This window comes from Pelophylax lessonae, assembly GCF_965119305.1.
Source record: "Pelophylax lessonae genome assembly, chromosome: 7".
Lineage (NCBI taxonomy): Eukaryota > Metazoa > Chordata > Amphibia > Anura > Ranidae > Pelophylax > Pelophylax lessonae.
In genome coordinates, this window is record NC_138774.1 from 78,894,569 (window position 1) to 78,914,636 (window position 20,068).

The following is a 20,068-nucleotide window of genomic DNA, read 5'->3' on the forward strand; positions in this document are numbered from 1 at the left end:
GGAAAAGCTAAAACATTTCATAAAATTCAGGGCAGATGGATAGCTAGCCCTTACTACAGTATCATTGTGATCGCTATCCTACCCTTTTGATTGTGCAATACACCCTATTCAGGTTGACCAATTACCCACCTAACTAGAAACTCTGCTGCCTGTATAATTCCTTGTGACCATGCACTTTAGAATTACAAGAGACGTATGTGATAATTGACTATTGCTTCATGCTTGCTTGAGTGCATAGTTTTTTGTGCACTGTTCTGGGCAAGTTGGTTGTATTTGCTGTATGTTTGTTTGCCTTTAAACTCAATAAACATATCTTAAAAAAAAAAAAAAGACAAATTGTGAAAGACACACAGGAGCGCTTACTCATTTGCTACCCTCTAGACCAATTACTACTAGCGGTGCTTGCATATATGATGTGTGGCCAAGCCTTGCTTCTTCCTGTTGCTAATCTTATGAAACTGATGCTCACTCTGTCAAAGTGGTTGAAGGATGCTCGGAACTCGTGCATTTGTTCCTGACTGATGCCCTTGGCATCCCGTGTTAGAATTTGATTCTCCACTTCATTGATGGTTCTAGCAATGGTGGTGAGGAGATGTTCCCAGCCAACACGAATGTGCTGAAAGAAAAGGGTTTGGTTGTTAAAAAAAAGAAAGATATTAGGTAGGACACTTTAGAATTCATCAATCCAGCCAAGCCTCACCTCCATGGTGTAGTTGGTGTGCTTGTTATCAAAGATCAGGGCTTCCTGAATGAGCTGGTGCTGTTGCTCCAGTCTGTCTATGTTAGGCTTGTGGTTTATGACGCTCTGTTCGTACTGCTTCAGATGGCTCATCTGGTCCTCCAGAGTACCATGCATTTCAATGGCAATCCTTCCAATCTCCTGCAGAGCAGACATGACAGAAAGAAGCAATGATCAGCTGAGACATACACAACCACCCTGGCACAGAGTACAGATGGGCACAAACCTCAATTTTACTGCAGTTTTAAAATTCACTATAATAAAATGTAAGCGTTTGTTACCGCAACACTTCATATTCCTGATATGTGCCTGTTGTACCATGTACTTGTATGAGAAAGTATCCTGTTCTCTTTGTATTGCTTCCTTTGTGTGAAATTACCTGGTGTTCCTGCCATTCCTTTTGCTTTCCTATTAAAACCTGACCACACCATGGTCAGTTCTCTAGCTATATGAAAAAGAGGGAATAGGGGCGTATTGGACATTGATGGTACCATATACACTGGATGAAAATGGGAAATAATTTTATACAAAAATATATTAAACCACCTTAAAATTAATAATATAGAAAACACATACATATAGACAGCTCATATACATTACAACTGAAAGGGCTCTGCATAGCTGATACCATGGATGAGACAACAAAGAACATATAAAATGTCTTGCAAAAGTATTCACCCCCTTGACTTTTTACCTATCTTGTTACATTACAGCCTTAAGTTCAATGTTTTGTTAATCTGAATTTTATGTGACGGATAAGAACACAATAGTCTAAGTTGGTGAAATGAGAAAAATATATACATAAAACTATTTTTTAGAAATAGAAAATTGGCATGTGCGTATGTAGTCACCTCCTTTGTTATGAAGCCTATAAAAAGCTCTGGTGCAATCAATTGCCTTCAGAAGTCACATAATTAGTGAAATTATGTCCACCTGTGTGCAATCTAAGTGTCACATGATCTGTCATTACTTATACACACCTTTTATGAAAGGCCCCAGAGGCTGCAACACCTAAACAAGAGGCACCACTAACCAAACAGTGCCATGAAGACCAAGGGAACTCTCCAAACAGGTAAAGGACAATGTTGTTGAGAAGTACAAGTCAGGGTTAGGTTATAAAAAATATCCAAATTTTTGATGATCCCCAGGAGCACCATCAAATCATAACCAAATGGACAGAACATGGCACAACAGCAAACCTGCCAAGAGACAAAGGGGAGATCAGACAGGACCTTCTTAGAAGCCTGGTTCGCAGACCAATGTTTAAGCCAAATCATGCGCCTCAGGGTCAACGCTGTTACAGATACCCTGCAGACTAAAGGAGCCGCATCCAGAGAGGCATCACAGATGAACTGCAACCCCTGGACCAACTGATCCCCCAGCTCTGCGAAGTTAGAAGAAATATGTTCTCCCTCCAAATCCTGGCGCAAATGCTTTGCCCATTCCGTTAAGGTCTGGGAGACCAAAGTTATGGTAAACACGGGTCTAAGGATGGAACCGGCCATGGTAAACAGATGCTGGACCAGAGATTCAGCTCTCTTGTCAAAAGGGTCTTTAACCGCTTGTCGACCGCCGCACGACTATTTACTGCGGCGGTCTGCCCCTCACAGGCAAAGCGACGTAGGACTACGTCGCTAGCCTGTGAGGCTCTAGGGAGCGAGCGTGCGCGCGCCCCCGAAGGCGCTCTCCCGCTCGGTCACGGACCCCCCCATCCCCCCCCCCGCGCGTGCGTGTGTGTGTGTGTGTGTGTGTGTGTGTGTGTGTGTGTGTGTGTGTGTCCCGGCAGACCCGATGTCCGCCGGGCACTCGCGATCGTCCGTTACACCGGGAGAAAGGCAGGCGGCTAATGTAAACAAAGCCGCCTGTCATTCTTCCCTGAGTAAGAATGGAGGTAAAACGGTTCCGCTATGTAGGACCGTTGATCACTGTTCTTACACATCAAGCCACATCCAATCACAGTTAGAATCATGCCCCTAGGGATACACTTAACCCCTCCCTCTAAAAAAAAAAAAAAAAAAAAAAAAAGTTAACCCCTTCACTGCCAGTGTCATTTATACAGTAACAGTGCATATTTATAGCACTGATTACTGTAGTAATGTCACTGGTAACCCCAAAAGTGTCAAAAATTTCAGTCAAGGGTCCGATCTGTCCGCCGCAATCCCAAAACAAAACAAAACAAAACAAAACAAAACAAAAAAAAACAAAAAAAAAAAATCGCAGATTGCCGCCATTACTCGTTAAAAAAACAAAAAAAAAAACAAAAAATGACAAAAATATTTCCCTTAGTTAGTAAACGCAATAACTTTTGCACAAACCAAAATACGCTTTTTGCGATTTTTTTTACCAAACATATGCAGCATAAAACAAATTGGCCTAAAATGTTAAAATATTTTAGATTTTTACATATTTTTTTTTGGGAATTTCATATAAAAAAAAAATTAGAAAAATATTTTTGCAAAATTGTCGCTTATTTGGTTTATAGCGCATGATCAAAAAAACCAAAAAAAAACAAAAGAAAGCTGTTTGTGGGGGGGAAAAAAAAAGGACGTCAAATTTGTTTAGATACAGAATCGCACGACCACGCAATTGTCCGTTAAAGTCACAGTGCCGAATCGCAAAATAGGCCCTGGTCAGGAAGGGGGTAAAATCTTCCGGGGCTTAAGTGGTTAAAAGATGGAGAGTCCTCCACCGGGAGAAGGGTGGCTTTATTTAACCTGGAAACCTGTGAGTCCAACACAGGTGGGACTATCAGCTTTTTACCAGGGATTCTTCAAAAGGATACCTTCTAGCAAAACGCTTAGGTACCCCGACAGTGCGTTTTGGTCAACCCCACTGACTCGTGACAATTTTGTCAAAATAGTCGGGAAAGGGAAACACCTTTGCCGCCTTAGAGGATTACCGCGGGTACCAAAAAGTACCGGCTCCCCCAACGCAGCCACATCTTCCAGTTTTAAAGTTTCTCGCACTGTTACAATCAGTGCATCCACTAGTGCCTTTTCTTGTGCAGCTGTAGTGGAAGAGGAATCAGCCTCACTATCAGAGCACTCAGGGTGTGTGGACGCAGACCCTGTAGGGTGACCGTGTCCACCAAACCAACCTCAGAATATGAGTAGACAGAGGATGCAGTTGAATGCGGGGACGCTTTTTGTCTGTCCTGTTTTACAGGACCATATCCACCTTGGACACTAGTGACTTCAGGACCGCCGTCATAGTAGACAAAGCGGACTGGGCCCCGCTGCCTCAGAGGGAGTCAGGTGGTGAAACATGCTCCAGGGGCTCCTTTGTTAACCCAGGGACTAACTTAGCAGAATAGACAAAAAGGCTGCTAAAAAAAAAAAAAAATCCTCACAGCTGCACAAGCGGCACCACAGGTCCCAGCACACTGAGTTGCTGCTATAGCAGAGAAGAGGGAGAGCCTTTAAGCCACCCAAGGGCTCACCACCACTGACCCTGGTACAGAGCAGAGCGTTCAGCTGCACAGTGATCAGAGAGAAAGAAGAAATGCAGGAGTTAACACTAGAGGAACACTAGAGGCCCACCGCTGAGTCACCGCTCTGTAGACTTCAAAAACATGGCCGCTGCTTTAGTCAATGGGAAATTTCAAGAAAATGGCCGCCAGACTACATAAACATGACCGCTGATAGATACAACAGCCATCCACGGCAAAAGGGCGGCTCCAAGGACCCGCCGAAAACGAATGGGCAGGGAGGTTGCCCCGGGCAGGAGCCCCCACTAGGACCACCCCCCCCCCCCCCCCCAAACCCCAAATTAAAAGGCATCACCCAGCAACTTTAAATTTGAGTGCCTTGTACAAGAATGAAGGGGTTAAGCTTGCTTAGGGCCATTATTAACCGCTTGCCGACCGCCGCAAGTAGATTTACTGCGGCGGTCAGCCCCTGCCAGGCAGAGTGACGTTAATTAACGTCACTAGCCTGGGAGGGTCTGGGGAGCGAGTGCGCGCCCGCGGAGGCGCGCTCCTGCTCCCGCGTGGTCACGGACCCCCCCCCCGCGCGTGTGACTGGCGGACCCGATGTCCGCCGGTCACTCGGCGATCGGCGGGGGAGAGGGAGAAAGTCAGGCGGCTTGTGTAAACAAGCCACCTGTCATTCTCCTCGGTGTAAAGACACTGATCACATGGATCTACTATGTAGATCCGTTGATCAGTGTCCTTACAGCTCAAGCCACAGCCAATCACAGTAGAAAGCACGCCCCTAGGGACACACACAGCCCCTCCCTCCCAAATAAAGTTAACCCCTTCACTACCAGTGTATTTTTACAGTAACAGTGCATATATATATATATATATATATATATATATATATATATATATATATATATATATATATATATAGCACTGATTACTGTAGAAATGGCACTGGTAACCCCAAAAATGTCAGTCAAGGGTCCGATCTGTCCGCCGCAATGTCGCAGTACCGCAAAAAAAAAAATCGCAGATCGCCGCCATTACGCGTTAAAAAAAAAAACCAACAAAAATGACAAAAATCTTTCCCTTTGTTAGTAAACGCGATAACGTTTGCGCAAACCAATAAAGATACGCTTTTTGCAATTTTTTTTACCAAACATAGGTAGGATAAAACAAATTGGCCGAAAATGTTAAAAAATTTTGATTTTTAAATTTTTTTTGGGGAATTTCATATAAAAAAATGTGAAAAATATTGCTATTTTTGCAAAATTTACGCTCTTTTTTTGTTTATAGCGCAAAAAGTAAAAATCGCACAGGTGATCAAATACCACCAAAAGAAAGCTCTGTTTGTTGGAAAAAAAGGACGTCAAATTTGTTTAGGTACAGCGTCGCACGACCGCGCAATTGTCCGTTAAATTCACGCAGTGCCGAATCGCAAAATACCCCCTGGTCTTTTAGCAGGAAAATCCTCCGGGGCTTAAGTGGTTAAACCACTGCATTGATGCTGGATTGCTGTAATGCACAGAATACTCACTTGCCTGCTTCTTAGCATAGCACACAGGCAAAATTTGTAAAATGCTTGCAATTACGCCAGTGAAAAAGAAACCGAAGTCCGTAAACACTGGCACACAACACTGTCCTTCTATAAGTTTAACAAGAAGGGGACATGAGGGAATGCAGAGAAAGGGCATTAACACTAGTCAGGCGAGAAGGTGGGGAGGGCATGGTGGGTTTACATTGCATAATTTATTAGCTGATGATAGGACCCCACAGCCTAACAACTAAACCAGTCACTTGATTTGAACTGTAAGAGTAGGCTCAAAAGAAAGAATAAAGTGAAGACTAGTGTCAAGCAGTGGATTCATCAGAGTAAATAAGCGGAACACACAGGAAAGTGACTTTTGGGGATAGTATTACTCATGTAAGGTTGGCAACAGAGCTAGAAGTTGAGAACAGATCAGAACCAAGAGAGCCTCCAAACTGCTACATGTTTAACAGCTTTCCAGGATAAAGATAAAAAAAAAAAAACACACAAATTGTATTTTTTTTATAAAGAAAACACGAATACATTACCTTCATTATCTACATACAAATTAGGAACCATCTTGCAGTTCCAGTCCTCTACACTAGATGGTAGTGTTGTTCTTGTGTTTACAGACTTACACCACCCATTGGACTTTGAACACATGATGTCAAATGAGGTCTGACTAGCTAAACACAGGATGTCAAATAAGGTCTGACTAGCTAAAACAATGGAGTATTTTCTCTTTAGAAAGGAAAGAAAGCAGTGAAGCCAACACTATGTCACTGCATACCTCCATCTTGCTCTGGATCCATGGTCCCTCCACATTAGCTAAGCTAGCGAACTCCAGACGCAAGCGCTCGTTGGACTGTTGCTTGTCTTGCTCTGTCTTCAAAGCATTGTCTCTCTTGGGGACAAGCTGTTGTACCTGGCGAAATTGAAAAACAAACAATTCCTTCATTAGAATCGAGTACTGTACTCAGGTGACTTTGCGCTCATCGTTTTGTAGTCACCTACCTTCTCCCATTTGAAATTAATGATGTCTGGCGTAACTGTGGTGTAGGGGTTTCCACCGGTTAACTTAATGTGGTTATAATCGGCAATCTTTTGGACCTGCCGCTGGATGTCAAGAATGGCTTCTCTCTCTCGGTCTGCATCTGGCAGAGTGGACTTAAACTGGCCATGGGCTGTGATTAGGCCCTGTAATGCACAAAACAGGTTTTCTCTTAATGGCCCGCACAACTCCCTCAAGTAGAATAATAGGTTAATAAACCTGGCAGTGAAATGCGCAACACTAAGAAAAAAATACACCATGAAAAAAGCCCTGACAATTCAAGTGGTTATAAACCCTCACATGTACCCAGTGAAGTGACTGGCCTCAGATGATACAGAGATGAAACAAATCCTCCGACATAAGTTTTACTTGTTTATCTGCAGTCTTTTCTTTTTTACATCCATTCAAAAGTGCTGAATTTAGATAAAATCCTTCTGCATGTCAGTAGCACAGAGGAGGGGGCAAGAAGCTGCAGTTAAAGCTCTTGTACAGTGTATGAAAGCTGATTGGAGGAAAGGGACATCCCCACCCCCTTCACACACAGCACAGGAACAATGCAGAGCTGTGTTTTGAATAGACAGCTGTGTGCAGAGCTCCCTCCCCCATTCAATGTTATCTCATGTGTTGGGATAACTTGTCATAAGAGACATGCTGACAGAGAAAAGAAGCACCAGAGAGAAATAGGACACTCAGATCTTTGGAGACATTTCTAGATTGTAAGCTCTAACTAGCAGGGCCCTCTGATTCCTCCTGTATTGAATTGTACTGTAACTGTATTGTCTTCCCCCACACTGTAAAGCGCTGCGCAAACTGTTGGCGCTATATACAGTGGGTACGGAAAGTATTCAGACCCCCTTAAATTTTTCACTCTTTGTTATATTGCAGCCATTTGCTAAAATCATTTAAGTTCATTCTTCTTCCTCATGAATGTACACATAGCACCCCATACTGACAGAAAAACGCAGAATTGTTGACATTGTTGCAGATTTATTAAAAAAGAAAAACTGAAATATCACATGGTCCTAAGTATTCAGACCCTTTGCTGTGACACTCATATTTAACTCAGGTGCTTTCCATTTCTTCTGATCATCCTTGAGATGGTTCTACACCTTCATTTGAGTCCAGCTGCGTTTGATTATACTGATTGGACTTGATTAGGAAAGCCACACACCTGTCTATATAAGACCTTCCAGATCACAATGCATGTCAGAGCAAATGAGAATCATGAGGTCAAAGGAACTGCCTGAAGAGCTCAGAGACAATTGTGGCAAGGCACAGATCTGGCCAAGGTTACAAAAATATTTCTGCTGCACTTAAGGTTCCTAAGAGCACAGTGGCCTCCATAATCCTCAAATGGAAGACGTTTGGGACGACCAGAACCCTTCCTAGAGCTGGCCGTCCAGCCAAACTGAGCTATCGGGGGAGAAGAGCCTTGGTGAGAGAGGTAAAGGAGAACCCAAAGATCACTGTGGCTGAGCTCCAGAGATGCAGTCAGGAGATGGGAGAAAGTTGTAGAAAGTCAACCATCACTGCAGCCCTCCACCAGTCGGGGCTTTATGGCAGAGTGGCCCGACGGAAGCCTCTCCTCAGTGTAAGACACATGAAAGCCTGCATGGAGTTTGCTAAAAAAAAAACACCTGAAGGACTCCAAGATGGTGAGAAGTAAGATTCTCTGGTCTGATGAGACCAAAATAGAACTTTTTGGCCTTAATTCTAAGCGGTATGTGTGGAGAAAACCAGGCACTGCTCATCACCTGTCCAATACAGTCCCAACAGTGAAGCATGGTGGTGGCAGCATCATGCTGTTGGGGGTGTTTTTCAGCTGCAGGGACAGGACGACTGGTTGCAATCGAGGGAAAGATGAATGCGGCCAAGTACAGGGATATCCTGGACAAAAACCTTCTCCAGAGTGCTCTGGACCTCAGGCTGGGCCGAAGGTTTACCTTCCAACAAGACAATGACCCTAAGCACACAGCTAAAATAACGAAGGAGTGGCTTCACAACAACTCCGTGACTGTTCTTGAATGGCCCAGCCAGAGCCCTGACTTAAACCCAATTGAGCATCTCTGGAGAGACCTAAAAATGGCTGAACACCAACGTTTACCATCCAACCTGACAGAACTGGAGAGGATCTGCAAGGAGGAATGGCAGAGGATCCCCAAATCCAGGTGTGAAAGACTTGTTGCATCTTTCCCAAAAAGACTCCTGGCTGTATTAGATCAAAAGGGGGCTTCTACTAAATACTGAGCAAAGGGTCTGAATACTTAGGACCATGTGATATTTCAGTTTTTCTTTTTTAATAAATCTGCAACAATGCCAACAATTCTGTGTTTTTCTGTCAGTATGGGGTGCTATGTGTACATTCATGAGGAAGAAGAATGAACCTAAATGATTTTAGCAAATGGCTGCAATATAACAAAGAGTGAAAAATTTAAGAGGGGTCTGAATACTTTCTGTACCCACTGTAAATCCTGTATAATAATAATAATAATACTACTACACGTAAACACTATAGATTTAGGTGCTTTGTTCGGATTTCATGACTGAGGTTTACAACGGCTTTAAGCACAATAGTTACCAAAAAAAGAAAAAAAAAAAAGGGTAGAAATATGGGTAGCTTAAGTTACATATTCAAGTCACAATTTATCCTGTGAAAGAGTCCAGCTTATCCCACTGGCTTCTGAGCCTCCATTTAGGACCTTTAATCCCAACCAATAGGGAGTATGGGAATACCCAGGAGTGTCAAACAACTTTTACGGGACTGGGGGGAGGCACTTACATCAACTTCTTCAACGGTGTGTACAATAAACATGTCCTGCAGATCCTCCATGGCCCCCTCCATCCAGTTATTAAATGGCGCCGCCCTCTTGGCATACTCCAGGTTCATCTGGTCAATGGTCTCCAAATGCTTTTCTGTTTGCTGGAGAAAAAAGGCAGGTCAATCAATATCCCCTTATGGAAGACTGAATCATCTGAATAGGAGGGGGGGGGGGGGGGGGGGATATGGAGGCAGTTCCACTGCCCTCACCTCTAAGGCTTCTCGTCTGAGGTGTGTCAGTGACCCCAGGACATCCCACTGGTCACAGATCGTTTGGCAACGTGCGTTTACACTGGGAGAGTCATAATAGTCGAGTTCACTGGAAAAACAGAAAAAATATATTTAGCAGCTGCACAGAAACCACTTTTTTTCCCCCCTTTTTAAAGAAGTATTCCCTGGAAAGACTCTTCACACCCACATGTACACCCCTGACTAAACCTTTACACGTGTCAGTGGAATAAAAGATGCTATTCACTGCAGCCATGGCAAGCCTGGAAATGTGGAAGTTGTGAAACTCGCTGCTTGGAATGTCTCTAATGATGGTGAGAGAGAGCCATGAACAAAGAGGGCACTGTGTGTTTATGTACACACACCTTTTGCAAGCAGCAAAGAACACAACATGTATCAACTGCATTTCCTGAGCTTTGCCATGGAATAGTTATGATGAACATCAGGCAACAAGGTCCCAAATTCCACAGATGATTAAAGAGACCCTGTCATGATATAAACACAGGAGCAAATTGCTGGCGTTGTCCTCTTTCCTTCACTACCCAATGAATCATCAAGCTTAAAGGAAAACTCAGTTTTCGTAAACAAAATTAGCATATCAAATTGCTCCACAAGCTATTTTGATGGACAGGTGAGGGAATTTACAGCAGCAGCCTCCTATCAAAGGAGTATGTAGCTCTTTGGCAAGATGTTAAACTTTGCTCTCTTGAAGTGCTCCATATACAAGGGCTGACACTTCTGTGAGTCCCCTGCTGGTCCTGTGGTTCCTCCTGCTGACAAGGATTGGCAGGAGAAACCACAGCACTGAGAGGAGAATGCTCTAGATGATCTAGGGAGTAGCAGGTAGCAGCAGCACCCAAACTGAAGCTTAAGCAGGCTCCTCCCCCGTATCCGTTGGGTCATGTGACCCTGCTGACGAAGTAAAAGGTCTTTCAGGATCTGATGAGACAGATGAGGCAGGGGAAGGCGGGGTGCTTTATGCCTGCCCGTCGCCCAGAAGCCACCTCCACCCAGGATACAAAGGACTCCAGTGGTGCCGTCAGTGCATCAATGGATGGATGGATGGGGCCGGGAGGGCCCCGCAGCCCCAGAGAGGGGATCAGGTGGGGAGATCTGCTCCAAAGACTCCATGAGTCACCATGGGGACCCCACAAAAAAGTGTAACACACTGCTAAGGGACAACCCCAACCGCTGTAGCAGCACCACCCGGTTACCAGTCACAAAGCACCAATGGATCCTCAGCAGAGAGGACTCCAGACTCACCACCCCCCACAGAAACCAGGCACCGCAGCCCCCAGGAGAATCTGCACTGCATGAGCAGCGATCAGGAAACAAAAAGGATCCAGGAGTCAGCACCAGGGGATAAAGGAAGGGCTTCCACCGCTGAAATCGCCGCCCATGGCCGCTCTACTGTCATGGCCGCTGCTATTTTTAATGGCAAACCACTGAAAAATTGCAGCCTGACTACACAAACATGGCCGCCGTGCATTGAGCACACCGGCTACAAGAAAATGGTGGCACCACAAGGATCTCAGGGACCCTGGAGGGATCCCTGGGCCTCAAAGAGGCCCAGGCAAGATGGGGGGCCCTGGCAGGAGCCCCCACCAGGTACAGCCTCCCCCTGCGCACAACCAGCAGAAAGTCTAGTCGCCTGCGGCGCACAACCCCCCCATTACCAACATGGCGCCCTGCCCCCATTCTGGCGGACCGGACCAGACAAGCCACTTAGCCCCAGCATAGGTAAATGAAGGGGGCGCGCCTGACGAGAATGAGGGGTAGGACTGTACCATGGAGGGGCCCACACCCATCCCAAAACCCTGTAGGGGGGGGGGGGCAGCTACTCACTATACCAGGAACCATTTGGGTACCGCTTCAGACAGAACCCCTCACCATCGAAATGTGGGGGCTGTCGGCCAGAAGGAACACTGCGACTTGGGCTGTGACCCGGTCATATGCAACCAGGCAAGGCGTTTAACTCGCAAGGTCAGCCCACCATCCAGTGGGGCTATGTCGCGGCCGATCTAGCTGGGAGCTGAGGTGTGCAAGCGCTCGCTGGCCAGACTGGGGTGACCACTGCATCCAAATTATCCAGCATTAGGGTCATGGTTTCAAATCATGACGACACTACCTGCCTAGAGTTTGCGTGCTCTTCCTGTGCCTGCATGGGTTTCCTCCCACACTGGAAAGACATGCTGGTAGGTAACTGGGCTCCTGTCTAAATTGGCCCTAGTTTGTATGAATGTGAAATAGGGACTTTAGACTAAGTTCCTTGAAGGCGAAGACTGATGTAAATGTAAAATATTATATATATATATATATATTATATATATATATATGTATGTATATGTGTAAAATGCTGTGCAAATTGACAGCGTTATACAAGTAATAAATACACATACTAGAAACTCCTTCCTCAGAACTTTCCCTGAGGACAGGAAAGACTTGGGAAACATGTGAACGCCGAACAAGGATTAAAGTACTTATGAGTTTTTATATTAAATACAGTGGCTGGATGATGGCAATATTGCATGCTTAGTATCACTTTAAGAAAATTAAGTGGAGCTTGGCCCACCTCTTCCTGTATCCCTATTGGTCTTTTGTGATGAGTGGCCAATTTAAAATGCTTTGGAGACAGGAGGTGGAACCTGATAAATTAGCTGTATTGGGTTCTATAAAACTTAGATGAAAAGATACAGCGAGGGAATGTTATCACCTCAGTGAAGCTATGAATCCTGAAATATATGAAAATGTCATCAATGTAAGAGTGGGCAGGTATAGGCAGTCATCTTTAGTCCTTATTACACAAGACCTGCAGTCTCTCCACTATTGTACATAAGGAATAAAAGATCACTCACTTCAGCTCTTGTGCAATGGCAGCAATTTGCTCCACTCTATCCTGGTGGGCTGCCAGGTCACTCTCGAAGGCCTCATGTTTTCGGATCAGAGCCTTGATATCTGCAAGGGTAGCTGTTTCGTAGTCCTTCTGCTTCAACAAGGTCTCCTTGCCTGTTGAAATAAATACCTGTGAGGTAGAGTACTAAAAAATTATCCATCTATCATGGATACTCAGGAAAATCAAACTTTTTTTTGTTTAAACCGGTAAAAGGTGAACAGGTAAAAAAATAAAATTAGGCACCCAACCTGCTTACCATATCCCCTGACACAGCAAACTGTTAAGCCCCGTACACACGTACTGATCATTCGGCCGACTTTTGTCCGGTGCTGTCCTGTCGGCTGAAAAGTGCTAAAGGCTGCACACTAATTTTGTCGGCCAACAACAGCCGACTGCAGAAGTGATGTCATGTGATGGTTAACTTTCCGTGTGTTTTTTCTATTCTGAGCATGCCCAGTCTTGCTAATCTGCTGTTTGTCGGCCGAATTCTGTACTGACTGGCGAACAATCGGCCGTTCTGGTGACGGCCAACAAAAATTTTAAAGTCTGCAAGCCAGATTCTGTTCGGCCGAAAAGTCGCAGTCGGTTGTCAGAAGCATCATACTAACAAGCCGACAATTGGTCGATCGGACGGTGGCCGAATATTTACGGTTGACAATCGCTACGTGTGTATGGGCCTTTACAAATACCTGTGCACACTTCCTGGCCATACATGCATTAATGCCCATTAGTGCATTGTAGGAGGTCTTATGGCAGCTCAAGATTGTGCCTTATAAAAACAATGTTCTTTAGCAAGGAACATACATTCAACATTAATAATTATGCTACCAAAATGAGTGCATGCTGTAAATTGTGTAGTTACTATTTCTTCTTGCTGCAGGCCGCCATTTTTCCGAAGCCCAGATCCCCTGAGCAGTAGTTAAATCTTTAGGCTGCCAACAGATCAGCCTCTACAATTTCGGCCCAGTGCCAAAAGCTGGAGAGCAACTGAGCATGTGCAAAGCAGGATTAGAAAGTGCATTACTGTATTTTAACCAGTTCTGGACAAGAGGATTTGCCCCCTTAATGACCAGGGCATTTTTTGCGATACAGCACTGCGTTACTTTAACGGAAAATTGCGCGGCCATGCAACACTGTACCGAAATAAAATTGATGTCCTTTTTTCCCCAAATAGAGCTTTCTTTTGGTGGTATTTGATTTCCACATTCTGCTATATAACATTCCAAAAAAAAAAAAAAAATTAGCAGAAAATTCATATGGAAAGAATCTGATCTGCCAACAGGCAAAAAGCAGATTTGCTCTTTTGCAGTTCCTCTGTATTCTTGGTTGGTCTGTAAAAACGAACAAAAACTGAAGTTTTCCAAATGCGTTTTGTTTCTCGCAATGCCGGTGGTAATCTCTAGATTTGTCTGTGTACCTGGCAATAATGGAGCTCTTACTACAAAGTACATTATATTTTAGGGTACAGCTTGCCCAAGCCTTTAAATACATTGCAAAGTATAAAACTTATAAAACAAAAGAAGGACAAGGAAGGACTTAACAGCTCATCTAGTGCCTGATGGATTTTCACAGAGGAGTGGGACCTATGCCTCTGAATGGAATCCATTAAACTCGCATCCATTTAGGGACACAGCACCATCCAAAAGTAGTCCCAACTGAGGGGTGGGCAACACAGCAAACAGATGCCAACAGGACCATCAAAAACAGGAAACAGGGGACTGCCTGTTGCTTAAAGTGGAGTTCCACCCTAAAATTATACTTGCCTCCATCTTCTCGCTCCGGGTCACCTGAAAAACAATTAATCTTGACTAAAGAAGAAAAAAAAAAAGTAGCTAGAAAAATCCAAAGGCTAGTCTTTACAACAGCACGGATGAAGAAAAGACACTGCCGTCCTAAAGAGATACTAAAAAAACTGAGGCATGCTGAAAGAGAAAATTTAACCTGCCCTGGCCAATGTACCTTTTACCTGTAGGCAGCAGTATAACCCAAAGGTTTTGGACTTACTGTGCCTCTCAATTGACAAGAAAAAGCTAGCCTTGGTGCTTAGCAAGAATAAAAATTAGCCATTCTGTGCTCTCAAAGGAGAAAATCTCCACACTAATTGTTGGCCTCAAACACAATATTTCTTCCAAACACTAGAATGTAAAAAGGTATTGCAAGAGGATTCATAATTAACCACCAGTGAGATCAAAGTCAAGTCCAGTCAAGGAATGCAAATCCCTTAAACAGACATTTGCTTTTAATTTTCTATCTTGACATGAAAATACCAACTGGAATGTGAATGGTATTGGCAGTTCCTCAACAGATGTGTCTTACGGCAACTACTACCAAATGAAATGAGGGGGAATGGGTATCACAAGGAAAGACATTACCCACAGCAGTAAAGAACCTGACAGAGGTACTAACATTTCCCACTCTGAGAAACAAAAATCTCCTGGGCTTGAAGGTGGGCCCAAAAGAGGTGCTTGTCTAGGCTTTTGTTCTGGCAAATCTGGATAGGTAGTAGGGATGCACCGATCTGACTTTTTTGGTCCCAATTCTGATCCTTTGCTTTGTGAAATCGCCGATCCCGAGTCCGATCCGGAAGTACTGTTTTGTGAGCTTATAACAAAATAATACTTCCGGATCATTATCGGTAGATATCTTATAACATTGTGCATTCAAAATCTAAAATGTCATGGGTTTAGTCTTTAAGAGGTTAAACTTCCCTCCTCCGGCAGAAGGAACGAAAAGATACATTGTAATCATTGTGTTTACTTAACCACTTGCCTACCAGGCACTTTCACCCCCTTCCTATCCAGGCCAATTTTCAGCTTTCAGCGCTCTCACAATTTGAATGACAATTGCGCGGTCATGCTACACTGTACCCATATGACATTTTTATCATTTTTTTCACACAAATAGAGCTTTATTTTGGTGGTATTTAATCATCTCTGGGTTTTTTATTTCTTACAAAAAAAAAGAAAAAAGACAGAAAATATTGAAAAAAAAAAAAAGTTTCTTATTTTCTGTCAGTAAATTTTGAAAATAAATTTTTCTCCTTCACTGATGTGCGCTGATGAGGCGGCATTGATGGGCGCTGATGAGGTGGCACTTATGGGCACTGATGAGGAGGTACTAATATGCCGCACTGATGAGCACTGAGAGTTGGCACTGCTGGGCACGATGGGCACTGAGAGGCGGCACTGATGGGTGGCACTGATGAGCACCATCAGTGCCCACACTCAGTGCCCATAGTGCTGCCAGTCAGTGCTCATCAGTGCCTAGATGAGCAGGCACTGACTGGCAGCACTATGGGCACTGATGGGGGGCACATTGTATTTTATTTACCTCTGTTGTAATCAGGGCACTGGTGATCATTTCCCCCGATTACATTTGTCTGTGTCCCCGAACGGCTGATCGGCTCTGCTCCTTCCTCACACTGCAGTCTCTGTGTGAGGAAGGAGAGCTGGCGATGAGAGATGATCTCATATGTTTACATATGAGATCATCTCTCATTGCATGGGCCGATCACGTGGTAAATGGCCGCTGTGATTGGCCATTTACCACAATCTGTGATTGGCTGTGTCCAAGGGACACGGCCGACACAGATTTTCCCCGATGAGCGCTCGCGGGAGCGCGCAGGGAGCCTGTTTCTGGGAGGCCGTTTAAAGACGGCCTCCCGGAAATTCGAATCCGCGCTGCAGCCGTACTTCGGCTATAGCGCGGATCTGAAGCAGTTAACTGGGAGAGTTGAAAGGCATTTGCATGAGGCTCTTTTTTTTTTTCTTTGACAGCCGTTCTCTGCTCCCCCACAAGCTATAAAGAGCAAAACCGGATCGGCCCGTGGATCTGTTAATTTTACCGATCCCCCGATCCAGCTATTTTACCCGTATCGGGGGCCGATATCCGATCCGAATATCGGATCGGTGCATCCCTAATAAGTAGCGCCTTGCTGCCCTCAATAGACTGGGGATGTCATTGAAATCATAAAAATGGAACAGAGGGTGCACAGGCCTAGTGCATTATCCTTGATAAAAATCTTTAATATACATAGAATACAAAAAAAATACTCACAAAAAGTACACTTGTTTTACAGCTTTACAAACAGCAGCTTTCCATCTACAGTACGGCATGTAGCATGACGGATTGCACGTGATGCTGCAGGACATGCCATCAGTCATGCTACATACCATACCGTAGATGGAAAGCTGCTTGTTTGTAAACCAAGTGTAATTTTGTGAGCATTTTAGTATTCTATATATTTAAGATTTTTAGCGAGGATAATGCACTAGGCCTGTGCGCCCTCTGTTCCATTTTTAGGATTTCCCACTCTGACCCCATCCTAGTACAGAAAGGGGAATACTCACCACTGAGGACAAGAGTACAAATTGACAGGGGCCTCAAAGTAGACCTAGAATCAGATATTTGGTTTGGCCAGCAACAGGTTGTCTAATCTGATTTTCTTTCCAGAAAGATAAAGCCATCTTTGTTCCTGCATCATCCAGGGTCAGGATACTTCCTAGATGGATATTCGGACACAAATCCTGGTGCATGTGATGGTCCAACTGCATTCACAAGTGTCTGGCACAGGTCAGTCTCTGGTACAGCCTCCCCACCTTGTGACTAGCTAATATCTCCTGCATGACTGATTACCTCTCAGCCTAGACAAAGCCACTCCATGAACTACATTTTTTTTAATGCTAAAAACGGAGTCTGATGAAGACTAACTACCAGTACTGACCCCGGAGAATTGCAAGCAATTGTGCTGACTCTGGCATAAAAAACAAAGTAACAGATCCTGCACAAGTGTGCTGTAAAATCAGATCTTCAGTATATACTTTTTCTGGGCAAGTGACTCTGGACATCAAAGTGGATCAGCATGACAGCCAAGCAATTAGCATTATCATTAAAGAAAGCCAGGGTAGTTTTCACATTTTCCTCCATACAGACCTTCCTTAAACACAGCAGCATAGTAAGTGGTTAGTAATAGTAAAGTTCAACGTTCACCAAGGACACCATCTGTTTGAGGTTTTCATTTTCTCTTCCAGTGTTACCTTGTAATTCCTTGTTGTACTCCTGTGTTTTTTCACAATTCAGCCTAGGTTCACACTGAGGCGGGTTTGAAATTATGAGAGTTCAGCTAAACTCGTATGATTTCAAACTGGCATTTTTAGTCTGACTTCGGGCGGAGATTTCACAGACATCTAAGGGGATTCCTACACAGATGTCTATTGAAATTGAATTCACCAACCTTTATCATTAGTGAGCCACAAGCAGGGATGGGAAGAGGCAGAGATAAAAGTCAAATATGAAAGCCATTTATAAATTAAAAAAAAAATAAATAAATAAACCAACATCAGTTGAAAATATAAAATTAGACAGCCTTGATTTGTTTTAATGCCTAGGAGTTGTATAATGTAGACAGTGTCTAGATACAGTAGCCAGGCACTAAGCACCAGCTGAATTGTTAAAGGAATCCAGAAAGACTCCTAAGCCACACAATTTGAGGGCCCTTGTAGTTGGCAGCAATCATATGCTTTATGCTTCTGGCTGATCAAGAGCACCCACCTTCAGTCCAACTTTCATGAATAGAGGCTTTCTGTCGGAACTTCTCAGCCAAGTGGTCCAACCTCTCCAACCTACGAATCTCATTTAGGAGCCATTCCTCATAACCCTTTTCTGCCTGCTCCAAATGCTGCCAGCCATTGTTAATGTCCTGTAAACATGGAAGAAGTAAAAAATTCACATTAATGCTACGCTACAATATTCTAGAGTTTTAAAAGTTTTCTCAAGGCAAACACCTTTTACATTTCATTTTTTTTCCAGTTCAGCCAGCATTATTACTTAAATATGCCTTTATACTTAGTTGTCATATGCTAGCTGAAAGTCAGACTTCCCTGGGCTACCTGCTCTGTAGCTGCGGGCTTGTATGAGGGGACAAGTCAAAGTAGCACACCAGTGTAGTAACATTCACCAACAGTCCAATCTGCAGGTTCACCAATAGTTGAAGGGTGGTCAGTGGCAGTCCTCAGAACTCTATAAAGCATTACCACCATGTTTATGCAGCCTTACAGCACAGAAGAGATGGGCAGGTCACAAGACCACGTACATTACTTTTAGGTCTCATAGAATGTAGTGGTACCCAAGTGCTATACCACATTGCATTTAGCGGTTTCAGTAGGCGAATATGCTGCTTTAAAGAGCTGTTTTGACAAAAGTTTTCTTCAAAATGGCAAACCTGCAAGACAGCACTGGAATTTCTTACCTTTCCTGCTGTCTACGCCAGTGAACACTGCTTGTCTGCAGAGCTACCCCCTGTTAAAAGGCTTTTCTGAATTAGACCTCCAGGAATGTTTTTCACCTGTATTACCTTCAGCACTAAAGAATTCTTCCTGGTGCACTCCATGCCCCCACAGAAGATGGGAGATTGACATTTTTGATTTTGGAAGACACGTCACCCAAGGCAGCAAGAGTGGTATTCTTACCTTATACTTTTTTGCATGCATGACATTTTAAAATAAAACTTTAACCACCGACAGTCATCCTAACCTTTCATCTGATTGAAAATAGCCCTCCTACATAACTAAAGACACTCACCGACACCATCTTCCCCTCAGATGGCATAAAAGCTGGCCGGTTACTGAGCCTCAGCTTGGTTTGTAAGGTGTTAAAGTTAATCTCCAGTTGACATTTCTCCTGCACTTTTGGTGGTTTATGCACACGGCGGTAGTCCCGGAAGTCCTCTAGTTTTTGCTGCATGTCTTGCATGGTCTTCTCAGGCTGACGATCTTCCAACCATGGAATTGTGCGGCGAATCCATTCCAAGAGCTAAAAGGAAGAACAAACAGTTAAAGGGGACACAGTCACCAACAACATAGTATCCATGCAGCCCATCATTAAAAAAATAGATGTTTAATAGACACAGATAGGAAATACCATTCAGGCTGTGTTGAAGAGCATCATTAGTGCTGCAAAAGGGAGTGGTACAAAGGCTTTAGATTTACCAAAACTATGTAATATGTGGATGTGACCAAATCTATATCCAACTCAGGCAGGCTCTTGCATTACATAGTTTTTGTTAGATCTAATTAGACCAATGTGTTTGAGAAGCGCTTTAGGCCTTATTTTTATTGATCAGTGCAATCAAAACTATGTTTATGAGAGAATGCTTGTGGGCTGAGCCTGCTTGCACAGGGCTCTTATGTATTGCAGATGGCTGCCATCACACAAGTGATGGCAGGCTCATTTCCTTCAACTTTCCATAGGATGTCTATGTGTAGCCATGCGTATGCTGTTAGCCAAAGTGAAGTCCTGGATGGTACACAAATGAGGACTTTGGTGTGGAAATGTACCCAGAGGACAGGTTTGTTATTGGACATATTTGAAGGGATCGCTATCCTAGTTTTTG

General features: G+C 44.0%; 1 protein-coding gene across 2 annotated transcripts in view; it reads right to left on the reverse strand.

Moving 5' to 3' along the window:
• ACTN4 (actinin alpha 4) overlaps positions 1-20,068 on the reverse strand; it is a 104,879-nt gene that overhangs the window by 6,356 nt on the left and 78,455 nt on the right. For both annotated transcript variants that reach the window (XM_082263716.1, XM_082263715.1), the window contains exons 10-18: positions 19,258-19,488; positions 18,229-18,376; positions 12,641-12,791; positions 9,768-9,876; positions 9,519-9,659; positions 6,703-6,885; positions 6,479-6,613; positions 701-880; positions 470-616 (exon numbers count right to left, since the gene is read on the reverse strand). In XM_082263716.1, the coding sequence (XP_082119842.1) occupies positions 470-616; positions 701-880; positions 6,479-6,613; positions 6,703-6,885; positions 9,519-9,659; positions 9,768-9,876; positions 12,641-12,791; positions 18,229-18,376; positions 19,258-19,488 (1,425 nt within the window). The remainder of the gene's footprint in view (positions 1-469; positions 617-700; positions 881-6,478; positions 6,614-6,702; positions 6,886-9,518; positions 9,660-9,767; positions 9,877-12,640; positions 12,792-18,228; positions 18,377-19,257; positions 19,489-20,068) is intronic.